Consider the following 13,424-nt stretch of genomic DNA (forward strand, 5'->3'; position numbering starts at 1 on the left):
CTGGCTCTGTAAATCTGTATGTCACTTTCTATTTGCCATCCATGTTCCATGTATGTTATAGCTTCATATTGTTAACTTCCAGCTAACTAGAATTTTTAAAACAGCTTATATGTGATCTGTGGAAATAATTTTTCTTAAAATAATTATGGCAGGAAAAAAGTGTTACTGGTTTGAATACTAGTACTGTATACTGGTATTTTAGTTTATAAGTTGTTTGGGGATAAGCATATCTATATATTTATGTTGAGTAGTACTACAGAGAAACTTTAGAACTGCTTTATTTTCAATAATTATACTTAAGACTGTCTATATTCAGGAACACATAAAATAAGACTTAAGGAGCTATTTTTGGTTATTATCCCCTATTTGAAAATTATAGTTAAATTTGTCATGTAAACCACATTATTTAGGTTCAAGTAAAATTTTGAGACAAGGTAAATATGAAATCTCAGCTTACATATTGTTTTTCTAAAGGTGTTTTGTTAATTCAGTGTAACCTAGAATATACTTTTAGTGTTTTAAGTCAGGATTGGATGCTTAGAACAACCAGTAAAAATTTATTTAGCTCATATAGTAGCCACATTATTTTATAGTGTGTCAGTTATATTATTGGTGAAATTGACTTCTGTGCACAGGCTTTAGAATTTAATTACCATTTATTATTTTCTTTCTTGCGGTTGAGATGTGATTGTTGCAGCTCTTGAATCAAGACTGTCCAGCATGATATATATGATTATCAAAACTCACCAGTGAATCACTTAAGGTCTTGTATTTTATTGTATGTAAAATATACCTTAATTAAAACAAAACAAATTGAACATGTTTGCTCAAAGGTGGGGTGAGAGTCATGTATTCATGTATGTGTGTCTACTGAACGTCATGTGTCACATCTGCAGGTCCGCTGTAGCAGTGGTGGCTCTCCAGCTTAGGCACAACAGAAAGTCCCGTGCATGCACGTATGCCTTTCTTCTCCCTCTCTGCTTACTGCATGTAGCCACTGATAATAGTTTGTTTTCTTCCCTTTGGGAAATTTGGGAATATTTTACATTTGTTCTTAAGTTAAACACTTAAAAGGCAAATTGATATAGTCAAGATTTCAAAGAGTTAAGGTTTCTTTTAGGCTTTGATGCTCTTTAGAAGGATTAGGTTATTCAGTAATCAGTGTCATTGGAAAAAAAATCCCAAATAGTTACGGTGAGCCCTTATGGTCTAGGTCTGTCCCATTTGTTCAACTGATAGACAACTGTCACTGTGTTCTAGTCATTTTCTATATATTAATGCATTTAATCCTTATAACAACCCTATGTGATAAGTACTTTTACCAGTCCCATTTTACACAGGAAACTGAAGATAGGTAACTTGCAAAAGATTACTTAGTAAGTGAAGCTTGAGTTCAAACCCAGGCAACTTGGCTCTGGAGTGTATGTTCTTAACCATGGTGCCACATTGCCTGCAAGTAGAGCACTAGATGGCAAAAATATTTGGCTTCCTTCAGTGACCTAGTTAGTATAATTCTTTATGCGCTGCATTTATAAGTCGTTAGGTGAGAATTTCATATTAAACCCTTTACTTGTTATTCAAAAATATATCTGATAAGCGCAGGTTAAGGCTATTCTGTATTAGAAATCATATATAGTTTTCTCAGTTATTTTTATTTGGTTTAAATTGTCTAAAGTGTGTCAGAAATTTTAACATTGGGAAGCAAAAAAGTCATATTAGAAAGATATGTATTGGTATAATTCTTGGCATAAGAAATATTTGTCTTATAATTCAGTACTCATTAATTGCCGACACCAGTTTTGGAAATGCCGGTGATTTTTGTATTGTCTAATTTTAGAAGTTTTTCAGTTTTAACATTAGATTAGTAAATTCACTTTCATTTGAACCTGCTTCTTTTGAAAATTTTATGTTTTTATTATTGATTTGAAAATATAAGAAATCTTAATCTTTTATGAGGCAGCATGGTATAAGAAGCTGGGCTTTGGGTTATGTAACTAGCCGGTTCGAATCATAACTCAGTACTTACTGGCTGTGGGACTTAGTGCAAATTACCCAGTCTTTTTGACCCTCAATTTTGTCATTCATGAAATGGGAATATTACTCTGTAGGGTCATTAGGATTAAATGGGAATGTATTTCCCATACTGTGGCACATGTTCTCTGCATCTTCTAACTTATGATGGATGCTAAAGTCTGGGATAAAATCTCAAACTATGAATAAGGAAGGTGAGAATCTGTGGAAAATGAAACCTTCAAAAGACCAAATGCCTAGATTCTACGTAAAGGAAGGATTGGATTGTTGTTCTGTAAGAGACCATCACACTGATTCCGGCCTTTGACTCCCTATGTGTCTGCTTAAATTAACTCCCTTTCACACCATCCTTGAAACTAACTCCAGTCTTCTGTCCTGCTTTCTCCATACAGCTCTGTGTGTGAGCCACACTTGACTGCTTGCTTTTCCCCGATGTTTTATGTATTTCCATAATCCTGTTGTGTCCTCTGCCTGGAGTGTTCTAACTGCTCTTGTTCGTTCTTCTGTCTCCTGATGTCTGACTGACTTCTTCAGCGTTATCTAACATATCACCTACTTCTTGAAGCTTTATCTGTGCCCCTGCAGAATTAATCCCTCTGTCTTTATCTCTGAAAATATCTTGGTCTTATATTCAGTAGAGTCTGTGGCACCGTTGCACGTCCGTGTGTCTGTCTTCCCTGATAGAGTAGGGACTCTTCAGTGCAGCAGTGTTTGCTTACTTAGCCTTCTGCTCTCAGTGCCCCTTGCACAGAATGTTCACTATGTGTTTGAATAATTAAGTGAATCAAAGGGGGGCCAACTGAGTTTACATTAATGAGTATATAACATCCCCATGTATGCATAATTAGAGACAAATGGTTTTGTTTAAGTAAGTTAGCCAAGTCCTTTGCAAACTTATTTACTACTTTATTAGTTAGTATTCATAGTGCAAGGATGCATTTGAGTTTAGTCCTGGTTAAAATGACTGCATTTCAAGGGGCTCTGTACTATTGTGCTTTTCTGTAAGACTAAAAATCTTACTAGCATCTTAACTGAAATTAAGGATTCGGTTGGAAAGTTTCTTAGTAGCAGTAATTATTATTTCTTTGAATAAAAAATATTTTTCTGTTGCATTGCTCAGAAAAATTCAATTTATATTTTTGACTGACATCTATTTATAATTTTTTAGGTAGGAATTCTGGATTGGTGGCAGTTGCCACTGCTTTGGGTCCCTACTGCCGCCTCATTTATTTTCTGAGTATTATTTTCTATATGTTGGTTCTCCCAAGACAGGGTTACAAAGTAAAGATTATTCACTTTCAGGAATTAATACTGCTACAGGCTTGATTTGAGCCTCCAGTCTCTTTTTTTTTTTCCTCATGAATGGACGTAATACCTAAAACATCTTGATGATTGAACATAGCTCTTTGAATTGAGCTATGTTTTTAGGTGGAACTACTTTCTTATGTGCGAATAATAGATGACAGCTATTATTTGTAATGTTAAAAATGATAGTCTAATAGTTTTGGAGACTCTATAGTAAAAGAACAACGCTTTGAAGTTGGGGGTGAATTTTTATATTCTTAAAGTGACAAAAATCGTCACATAGTAAATGCTACTTAAGTCTTTCAGTATATATGTGTGTATATATAGGTGTATATGCATATATACATTTTGATAGAAATTCAGCATTTTTTAAACTACATACAAAGCTGAATTTAAGTCGCACAGGACAAGACAATATTTTGTCATGACTTGGAGATAATTATAAAACAAACAATTAAAAAATATGTTATAGAAGTAGTGCAGGTGCATTATGTCAACAACAAAATATAAAACAAAAATGCGAAAAATATATATTCCCACTACCTAGAGATGATTAGTTTGTAATCTTTTTGTCTACATATGTCTATGTGGGTATATGTGCATTCTTATGCCAGTATGGCATAATGCTATCTATTCTCTCTTGAAACCTTTTTTTTTTAGTCAATAATGTCTGCTTTTCCATTTCAGTAAATTTTCATCTCCTATAATGCCCAGATCATATTCAAATTTCTCTGGTTGACTCAAAAATGTTCTTTATGGCTGGTTTGTCTAGAACGATATCCCGAATAGCATTGTACCTATGAACTTGGGTCTTAGAACCCTTAAGTCTTCTTGAATCAAGGATAGCTATCCATCCCTCCCCTCCTTGTCTTTTAAAAAGACATTTGAGCAGAAACTGGGTCATGTGCTTCAGACCTTTTGAATTTGTCCAGTTTATTTTCTCATGTCATTTAGTTTGTTTTTTTATCTCTTGTATTTATTGTAAATTAAAATTTATATCTAAATACTTGGTGGATTCTCAGGTTGAAGGTACCTTGGCTATCACAGATGACGCTATGTCCTTCATATTGTATCACATCGAGAGTTATAGGATCTCTACTTCACTTTTTTGGTGGTGCTTAGATTGACCACTGAAGTTGAGTGGTGGCAGTCTTTTCTGCCTGCTGTTCAATTGTATTGGTCTCCTCACATCAGAAAGTGTTTTGTGTGGTGTTATTTGGCTCTCTGAGAAAGTTCAGTTTTTCATCATCCATTCATCTGTTGGGTTAGAACCAGTTGTTGTCCTTGCCTAAGTCAATAAATTTATTAGAGTTTGCAAAATATGGTTTTTAAAATTCTGTTCTTTTGTGTTTATTAACTGGTGTTTTTCTGTAAAGTAGATCTTTACTGTATGAAATGGGGCTATTTGGCTGCCCTGAAATACAGAACCTACAGGAAAAGTAGCATAAATATTTAATCTCCCCCTTTACATACTTTCAAAGTAAAGAAAGAAGTATTCTAATAGCTACTTCAAAAGGTGATTAATGGAAAAGATTTTGTTGTTCTTTTTTTCTTTTGCGTGTCTTTATATAGACTCAAGGGTTTTAATTTTATTTAGGGTGTTCTAATTTACTGCCATTTAAATTTTTTCTTTGATGCTTAGATTGTAACAACTTTAGGCCCTGGGATGTCCTTCATTTTAGCTCCTGTGTCTGTCTGATAGAGACCATTAATCGCCAGATACCTTCCTTGTCTTCTGGCACAGAAAGATATCCCAGACTCATCTTGTACCTTTCTGCTCCAAACCTGGCATCACCTGTTGTTCCAATGAGTTTAGTATCTTTTAATGTATTATATATTAGAGATGAAATCTGGGTCCATTCAGGGATTGTTTGCTGCTAAGATTGATACGCTTTTAGGCCATTTCAGTGAAAAGACCTAGAGAACATAGATTTTTATCAACATAAGTTCATATTGATATTTTTAATTAATGTTTTTACTTGATTTCTTGATTTTATACCTGTAATCATGAATCTTAAAATCTTTAGTAAAATTTCATTGTTTTTTCCTACAGTGTAAAGGAAAAAGCTTGAGGATGTCAATACTGATACTGGTAAAAACGAACTCTCAGAAGAAGTTTAAAATTTCGTTGTAGTTTTTTTTTTTTTTTAAGAGTTTATTTATTTGAAAGAGGGAGTGAGCATGAGAGAGAGCATGAGCAGGGGGAGTGGAAGAAGCAGGCTCCCCGCTGAGCAGGGAGCCCAGTACGGTGGTGGGAGGGGTGTGGGGGGCAGCAGGGTGGTGGGGTTTGGCGATCTTGGGACCTTGAGTACCAGCTGAGCCACCCAGACGCCCCTCTTTGTAGTCCTTTTTGTTCTTAGAGTGCTTCCTACCAAGAAGTACAGTAATCTTGGAATGTCCAAATAACCCCTGTGAAATAAACCCTATCTCCTGGTTATCAGTTTGATACTTAATTGGGTTTATTTGTTTGTTGCTGTTTTTAGTGTATGTTTCTCCCCTTCCCCACCCCTTCTCTATTTAGCAAACATTTTTATTAGTTCCTCAGTTATCATTTGTGTGTGTGTGCAAATGCACATGTGTGTTGAGAAGTTCAAATTCAAGCAAGTATATGTGTAAATGTTATTTATTTTATCCAAAAAGAAAATATTTTTTATACAAAAGGTAGCAGCATACTGTATATGCCCTTGTGTGTGATCTTTTTTTTAAATTAAAGGTTTTTATTTTTATTTTTTGAATTTTATTTATTTGAGAGAGAGATCGAGACTGAGAGTGAAAGAGCATGAGCGGGGCAGAGGGAGAGGGACAAGCAGACTCTTGACTGAGCAAGGAGCCCGATGTGGGGCTCGATCCCAGGACTCTGGGACCATGACCTGAACCAAAGGCAGATGCTTAACTGACTGAGCTACCCAGGCACCCCTGTGGTTTTGTTTTGTTTTCTTTTTCCCTTAAAATATTTTTCGGTCTGTCCAATCAGTGTGTGGTAAAACTGTGGATACAACCTTTTAAAAAATACTACTAAAATAAAAGCTTTTAGTAACTTGATAATTATTTTTGGATTGAAAATAATACTGAAATCAGCTCAGTAAGGTGAAAGTAGCAAAAAGTGAAGAAAAAAGATGCAGGAAAAGGCACTGGATTTGGTGAATTTTGGATTGTACTTGAAGAACGAATGGGGTCCAGGAGTAGGCAGGCGGAGAACTTCAGGGATGGTGTTGAAGGGAGGCTTGAGGCAGATTAGCTTGGCTGTTTTGGAAGGTCCATGACAGAAAAATCATGGGATTAGAGAGAGGAATAATGGCATGGCATTCAAGAAGAAATGAGAGCTGCCATGATCGACAAATGCATAGAAATGTAGATTGGTTGGTGTTTTGTTTTTTTTTAGTTAGTTTGATACAGAGTCTTCTGGAGCGCAGAAGTTTGTTTTTATGCCAACTGTAGTATGTAACGTAAGTGAATAAAATGGCATGCTAAATGTTGACTACCTTGATGGTAAATGAGAATGAGTTTCTACTTTAGTTAGGTATTACCAAGTCACAAATAACCAAGGACTTGGAAGAGATCTCTGTTCGTTGTCTCAACCTAATCCTGTGGAATAGGAAATGAAGGTTTCCTGAAAAGGTTAAGTCACATGTCCAAATTATATAACTAGATGGAGGCATAGCCAGGTTTTAAATCTGGCTTCCTAATTCTTAATTTTATCTACTTTTTTCTATGCTGTGGTGCCTTTTATAACCATGAAAAATGAGAAGTTGTGTAGCTATTTTTGTTTTTATTTTGATACTTGGTTTTTGTCCCGAGGTAACTTCAGGTCAGATTTATAAAGTCTGTGGTTTTTGTTTTTCATGTATGCATGCCTAAATACTGTAAATGTAGAAGTTACTTTTTTCCTTGAGGGCCCTTTTAATGTACTAGGTAGAGGGATTTGAAAATTATTTTGCCATATAATTATTTTGAGGATTTTTTTTGGAATTAATGTATTTACCTCTGTCTCTTAATTACACATGATGGTTTATAAATAAATACATTGACAACCTTTTACTAGCATAGGTATAGTAATTTTTATAATCAGCTGATGTTTTACAACATGTACATGTAGTTTGCATTGTTGTATATTTCAGATATTTCCTTAACTTAAGTACTCAGATATTTATCCCAACATTATTGCTATGGGGTTTCCTGCAGAAAGACTTGAAGGCGTATACAGGAACAATATTGATGATGTAGTAAGGTAAGAACTCTTAATTTTCTGTTTCAAATATTGATGTATTCATGCTGTATTTTCATTTAGAGAAGATTTATAAATCATAGAAAATGATGTGCTTTGTGATATAAACTCTTATTTTTATTATGTTGGTGCTCTGTAACTGCTTTTTGTTTGTTTAACGGACCTCAGTGAGATACAACTCATTTGATAAGAACCTTTGACATGATCAGGTGTATGTGATAGGATTTCATGGACTCTTTTTAATGCTTCTTACCAGGTTAATTCCTGTATTCCGTTACACTATGGTTTTTGTCTTTTATTTCACAATTGGGGATTAGGTTTAGGTCCTCGAGTGGATTCATTCACTTAGATTTATTCATCCTAAGGTAGAGATAACTGATACCATGTATTTTTTTACATAGAATAGTTTATAGTGGGGCATAAATAATTTGAAGAAGTATTTGGTACAGAGGCTCTGGACAGGAATCACTGGGCCAACCAAAGCCTGACTTTGTCTCTTTTATAAATTTGTATAATTTTCTAAGTGTAATTATTCAGCTCAAAACTGTATTTCTAATGGCTGATTTAAATAATTTTAATACATGCATAACCTTAGAGTACATGATATATTTTGTGAGAGAAGGAATTTGTGTCTGTTGTATAGTCTTAATATATTTTCTCATTTCAAAGCAAAAAAATGTGAAAAATTAACTGTAAACGTCAGTAGAAAATTTAATAGCTTTTAAAATTTAAAATTTTGGATTATTTCTTTCATTCTCTTATAGAAATCTCTTTCTTGGAGACTTTCAATTTAAATATTTGATGAGAATTAATGTTAGCATGAATGGGAGAGCACTTTATAAAGGGTTATGCAGATGTAGAATCCTTTTATAATAGTTGCCTATCTGTGTCCTTATATGAGCTAGCCATAAGTTGTTTTTCTAAGTGGTTCATTTTTAGCAATTTGCTTTGAAACGATGTATATATTTACATTTTGCTGTATCGAGTTGTGTACAGTTGGACTGTTGTAGTGTTTATTCTGTTCAGAATTATTAAATCAGTATCAGTATCTACAAAAAGTACGGAAAAACCAGACTACTTCTTTGTAGTTTCTATTACAATTATAGGTACATGGGGGCTGTCAGAAGTACTATTTAAGGAAAGAACTTGAAAATAGGGAAATAAATGTGTCTTCTCATGCTTGGACAGGACACAGTTGGAAGGATGTGTAATATCACAGATCCACGAGAGCAGCAGCTTGATGCGGCTTAGTCAGTGATAATACACATCTACAGAAAATGCAGTGGGTGATGGGAAACAGAATGACGGGTGTAAATTTTGCATCGAGAGAGACGGAGAATCTGGAAAATGAGCAGTGCAGTCACCAGACATGTATTCTCTCCTGTAGTGCAGGAGAGTTTATCAAGCCTCTTATGACCTAGATGAAATATCTTGCAGGTTGATCTGTTTTATATCACTGCTATATAATTCTATATTCAGCCAAGTACTAATTCAAATCAGATTAGTACTTCTGTGGAAAAAGAGTATGAATACTCTGGGTGAAGGACAGGTTTTCTGGTCACTGTAAGGGCCTCCTTGTGGTAAATTTACTTGGGGTGCTAGTTTTGCATTGCCTGGTCTCTCTGCTCTCTTCTGACTGTGAATAAGTCACTGAAGCTGATCGATCATCTTTAAGTTACTGATGAAGCTTGGTTTCTGGATCTACATATTTCATTTTCAGACCTTAGATTGTAATAATTTCACCAAGCTGAGAGTGTTTTGATCTTCATCTTCTGACTTTGTAACCCAGCTTTATGCCACTGAGTTAAGATTCACACATTTAATTTGTAATCGGTAACCAAGGTTGAAGTTTATTCTGTCTGCTTTAATGTATCTAGTTTAGCTTTTGTCTTTTTCAAATCTGTTATTCCTTAAAAAAGGTTTATATGTATGGTTTATTATTTAGCCAATACTTGCTTTAGCCAACTGATCTTGTCACCCCTATGGTGATGGCAGTGGTGGTAGCATGTAAGTAATGAAGAACTATGCACCAAGTAGAACAGCTATGCTGTGCCTAGTTTGTCTTGCCCTCCCCCATTTTTTGATGGGGGGGGGCGGGACGGGTATATGGCTAGTGAAGCTTTCCTTGGCTTCAGTTGCTCACTCCACTTCACTTCTTTTATGAGAAAAAGGACGAACAGTGACCAGGAAGGTAGCTGTAGCTTTTTCCCTATGAAGTAAAATAACTTCCAAGTAATTTGCCTGTGAGGATTAACCTCTCCAAGGGATTGGCTGTCTCTAGATAGCCAATGATTGATTCCCTTGATTGGTTCCCACAGTATTGGAGACAGTAGTAATAATCAGTAGTGATTCCTTTTTGGTTCAAAGATGATAACGTCTCAGTGAAAATCATGTCTTTATTTTCTTACAAGTTTTCTCTTAAACGTATTTCCATTTGGATTTTCCTTTGCCCTATTTATTGGGATATCTAAAGAATATTTAAAATTGATTTTCTTCTCTAAATCCATGCTTTTTTCTGTGATATTCCCCCAAATAAGAAATACTGTGCCAGGTTCAGATTTTGTTGGTGTTGTACGTCTGTGCTCTGAGTAAAAGAAACTGAAATTGCAAATGCCTTTATGCTTAAATTATGCAGTATTTAACTGTTTGGGATATGGATTGTTATGGCAACGTGAAATTTTATACTTGAGGTACTCAAGTGACAAATATTTCTCTTTTTGAGGTTACTTCCTAGTATTAGGAATTAATGTAAAAAAATAAAAAGTGGGGGAGAAGTGAACCAAGCTGGAATTTTTTACTATCTTAACTGCAAATGTTTGGTTTAATCAGAATTGACGGGGCAGGACAAGGACATCTCAACAAGGGAAGTTGAAGAGCTAATTCTTCCCAGATTGTTTTTTCTTCTTTTCCTCTTATTCCCACCTTCTCTCTCCCTCCTTTACTGCCACTAAGCTCTTGCTCTGACTAGCTGGTAATTTGAAATAAAGTTTTATTCAGATAATTGATTATCCTTGGATATGTGTGGTAATCCTATCCCTCGGGCTAATATTGAAGTTACCCTAATTTATATGTTATTTGGTATAAATCTAAGCAGTCTTTAACAAAATGATGCATTATGTGTTTAACAGACATAGCTTAAGAACTGTTCTGTACTTAATAAATCAGACAAATGTAGGTTTAGTAGAGGTGAACTGGCTTTCTTACTGCAGAACCTTTAATACACAACTATGCCTTGTAAATCTCCCAAGAGTGAAATTCGAATATGCTGCGTTCCTTTTCCTTTTTTTTCTTTCTCTACCCCTCCCTTCCTTCCCCCTTCTCTCTTTTCTTTTGTACTGTATTAAATAAGATCTCTCTAAACAGTGTTTCTTGGATCACAATTTGGGAAATGTTGAAAATGAAAAAAGATGCATATAATAGTATTTCCCTCCTAGTCTGAAATCAGTAGGAAGTAATTTACTTCCCCTTTTATTGGAAAAATTCTTAGATGAGGGTAGATTGCCATATTTATTGTAAGGAAATGCAAGAGCTAAGTGTTCTGATATATAGTGACTAAAAAAAAAAGAGACTTAATCCATTGTCTCCTATACTATCAGCTCCAACTTTCCTGTTTTATACATTTTCTTCCCAAAGAAATTTCAAATAATCTTCTCTTAATTATATGTTGATCTCTCAGCCAACCTTATTTGTGTGTTGATATTCGATAAAAAAGGAAGTGCTTGTCTTCCCAACATTATTATTGGCTATTCAGTTCAAAGAAAGAGAGTATATAGAGGAAAGTTTCACAGTAATTTAGAGGAAAGAGTATCAATTCCATTCTCCCTTTTCAACAACTTTTGACTTCTTCCTTCATACTGCCTTTCTTTTTCCTGTTTCCTTTTTTTTCTTTATGAAGGCTAAAATTATGTAACATAAGCTTAATCATTTTAAAGTAAATCAGTGACATTTAGTACCTTCCCAATATTTTGTAACCCCACGTCTCTCAAGTCCCAAAACATTTTTATCACCCCAAAAGAAAACCCTGTACCCATTGGCTGCTTCCCACTTCTTTTGTTAGTCTTATTTCCTTACAAATAGCAGAGCCTTGATGGATTTGACAGTGTTTATAGTATCTGTACCAATCTAGTTGTTGATATTTTAATAATAGGTAACGTTTATTGTACATTTATTTACATACATGTGTTGCTCTTGTATAAGCAGTTTACACGTGTCATTTTATTAAAAATCTCTACAGTTAACCTGTCCCCATTTCATATATGGTTTAAAAGAAGTTAACTTCCCCAAGTGCCACAGCTGGTAAGTAGTGAGCTGAGGGTCGAGTCCAGTCTGTCACCTTCCAAAGCTGATTTTCTTAGTAGCCATATCAAAGGATGAAATGTTTTACCACATACATATATACACCAGAGGTACACACCCTATATAGACATATTCCAGAAAATTTATTTAGGATTTCAGTTCCCATATTGAAAAGAACTGTATAGTGCCAAGTACAATGAATGAAAACAGGCCAATACCAGGCAGTTATTATGAAATTTCTTTAAGAACGCAAGAAATAATGAGAATATCTCAAAAGCTTTCGGGATCATTTAGGAGGGATTAGGAATATATATGACATCTAACTTCTCAGCATCTAAGAATTAAAGATGGAAGATGGAGGAACAGCGCTTTACAGGTTCTGCATTCAGCCTAGAGTTCTGTATCCAGCCAAACCATCAGTCAAGAGAAGGAAGGAATGACCCTCAAGAACAAAAAAATATCCATGCAACATTTCTTAGGAAATTACTAGATTGTGCGCCCTAACAAAATAAGAGAATAAACCATGAAAGAAAAGAAAGGGGCTTTGGGTAAACAGAGGGTCCAGCTCAGAAGCAGCAAAGTCCAGGGATGACAGCTGTGCCCCAAGCTGAAGAGCAGCCGGTTCTCACTGTAGCAGGAGGACGAGGGCTTCAGGAAAAAAAGAAGCAGTAGAACTAGTAGGTGGATATTGAAATGTTTGGGGGAAATAATAGATTCTTAGAAAAATAGGTGAATTAGAATAGGAAGCAAATATTAACATCTGTTGGGTGGCTTAACCCAGAATTATCACATTGCCATTGAAGGTTGGGATTAAGAGAAGTGAAATGTGGGGGTGCTTCGGTGGCAGCAGATATGTAGGTAATTGACAAATCTACAAGAGGCAATGTTATGTATATACCATAGAAATGCTGCATTAAATATCAGGAAAAAGAATATGGGTAGTTGTGGATGTCTACTTTTGGGGAAGAAACAGGAATATGGGTTTGAGGATGAATAGAGCTGCAGATGAATTATTTTTTTATTGTAAAAAATATGTAATATGTATACATATAAAATATATACAATAAAATTTACCTTTTTAAAAATTTTTTTGTAAGAGATGGGGCAGGGAGGGGGGCAAAGGGAGAGAGAGAGTCTTAAGCAGGCTCCGTGCCCAACGCGGAGCCTAATGCAGGGCTCGATCTAACAACCCTGAGATCATGACTTGAGCTGAAATCCAGAGTCAGATGCTTAACCAGCTAAGCCACCCAAGCGCCCCTAAAATTGACCATTTTAACCATTTTTGTGTGTATACTTCAGTAGCATTATGTACATTCACATCGTGCAGCTGTCATCACCTAAAACTTTTTTTTCTCCTATCACACTGAAATGTTGTATCCATTAAATAGTAACTCCGCATTCTCCCTACTCTGAGCTCTTGGCAACCACTGTTCTACTTTCTGCCTCTGCGTATGTAACTATTCTGGGCACCTTATGTAAGTGGAGTCTTGCAGTATTTGCCTTTTTGTGACTGACTTAGCATAGCATGTGACTTCATTTAGCATAATGTCTTCCAGGTGCACTCATG

General features: G+C 35.3%; 1 protein-coding gene across 1 annotated transcript in view; it reads left to right on the forward strand.

Moving 5' to 3' along the window:
* The window catches only part of PTEN (phosphatase and tensin homolog), a 91,365-nt gene that overhangs the window by 17,971 nt on the left and 59,970 nt on the right, over nucleotides 1–13,424 (forward strand). The window contains exon 5 of the mRNA XM_045802377.2: nucleotides 7,480–7,564. Coding sequence (XP_045658333.2) covers nucleotides 7,480–7,564 — 85 coding nt within the window. The remainder of the gene's footprint in view (nucleotides 1–7,479; nucleotides 7,565–13,424) is intronic.

Source organism: Ursus americanus, chromosome 6, assembly GCF_024610735.1.
Source record: "Ursus americanus isolate L20-20 chromosome 6, mUrsAme1.1.p, whole genome shotgun sequence".
In the NCBI taxonomy this organism is placed as follows: domain Eukaryota; kingdom Metazoa; phylum Chordata; class Mammalia; order Carnivora; family Ursidae; genus Ursus; species Ursus americanus.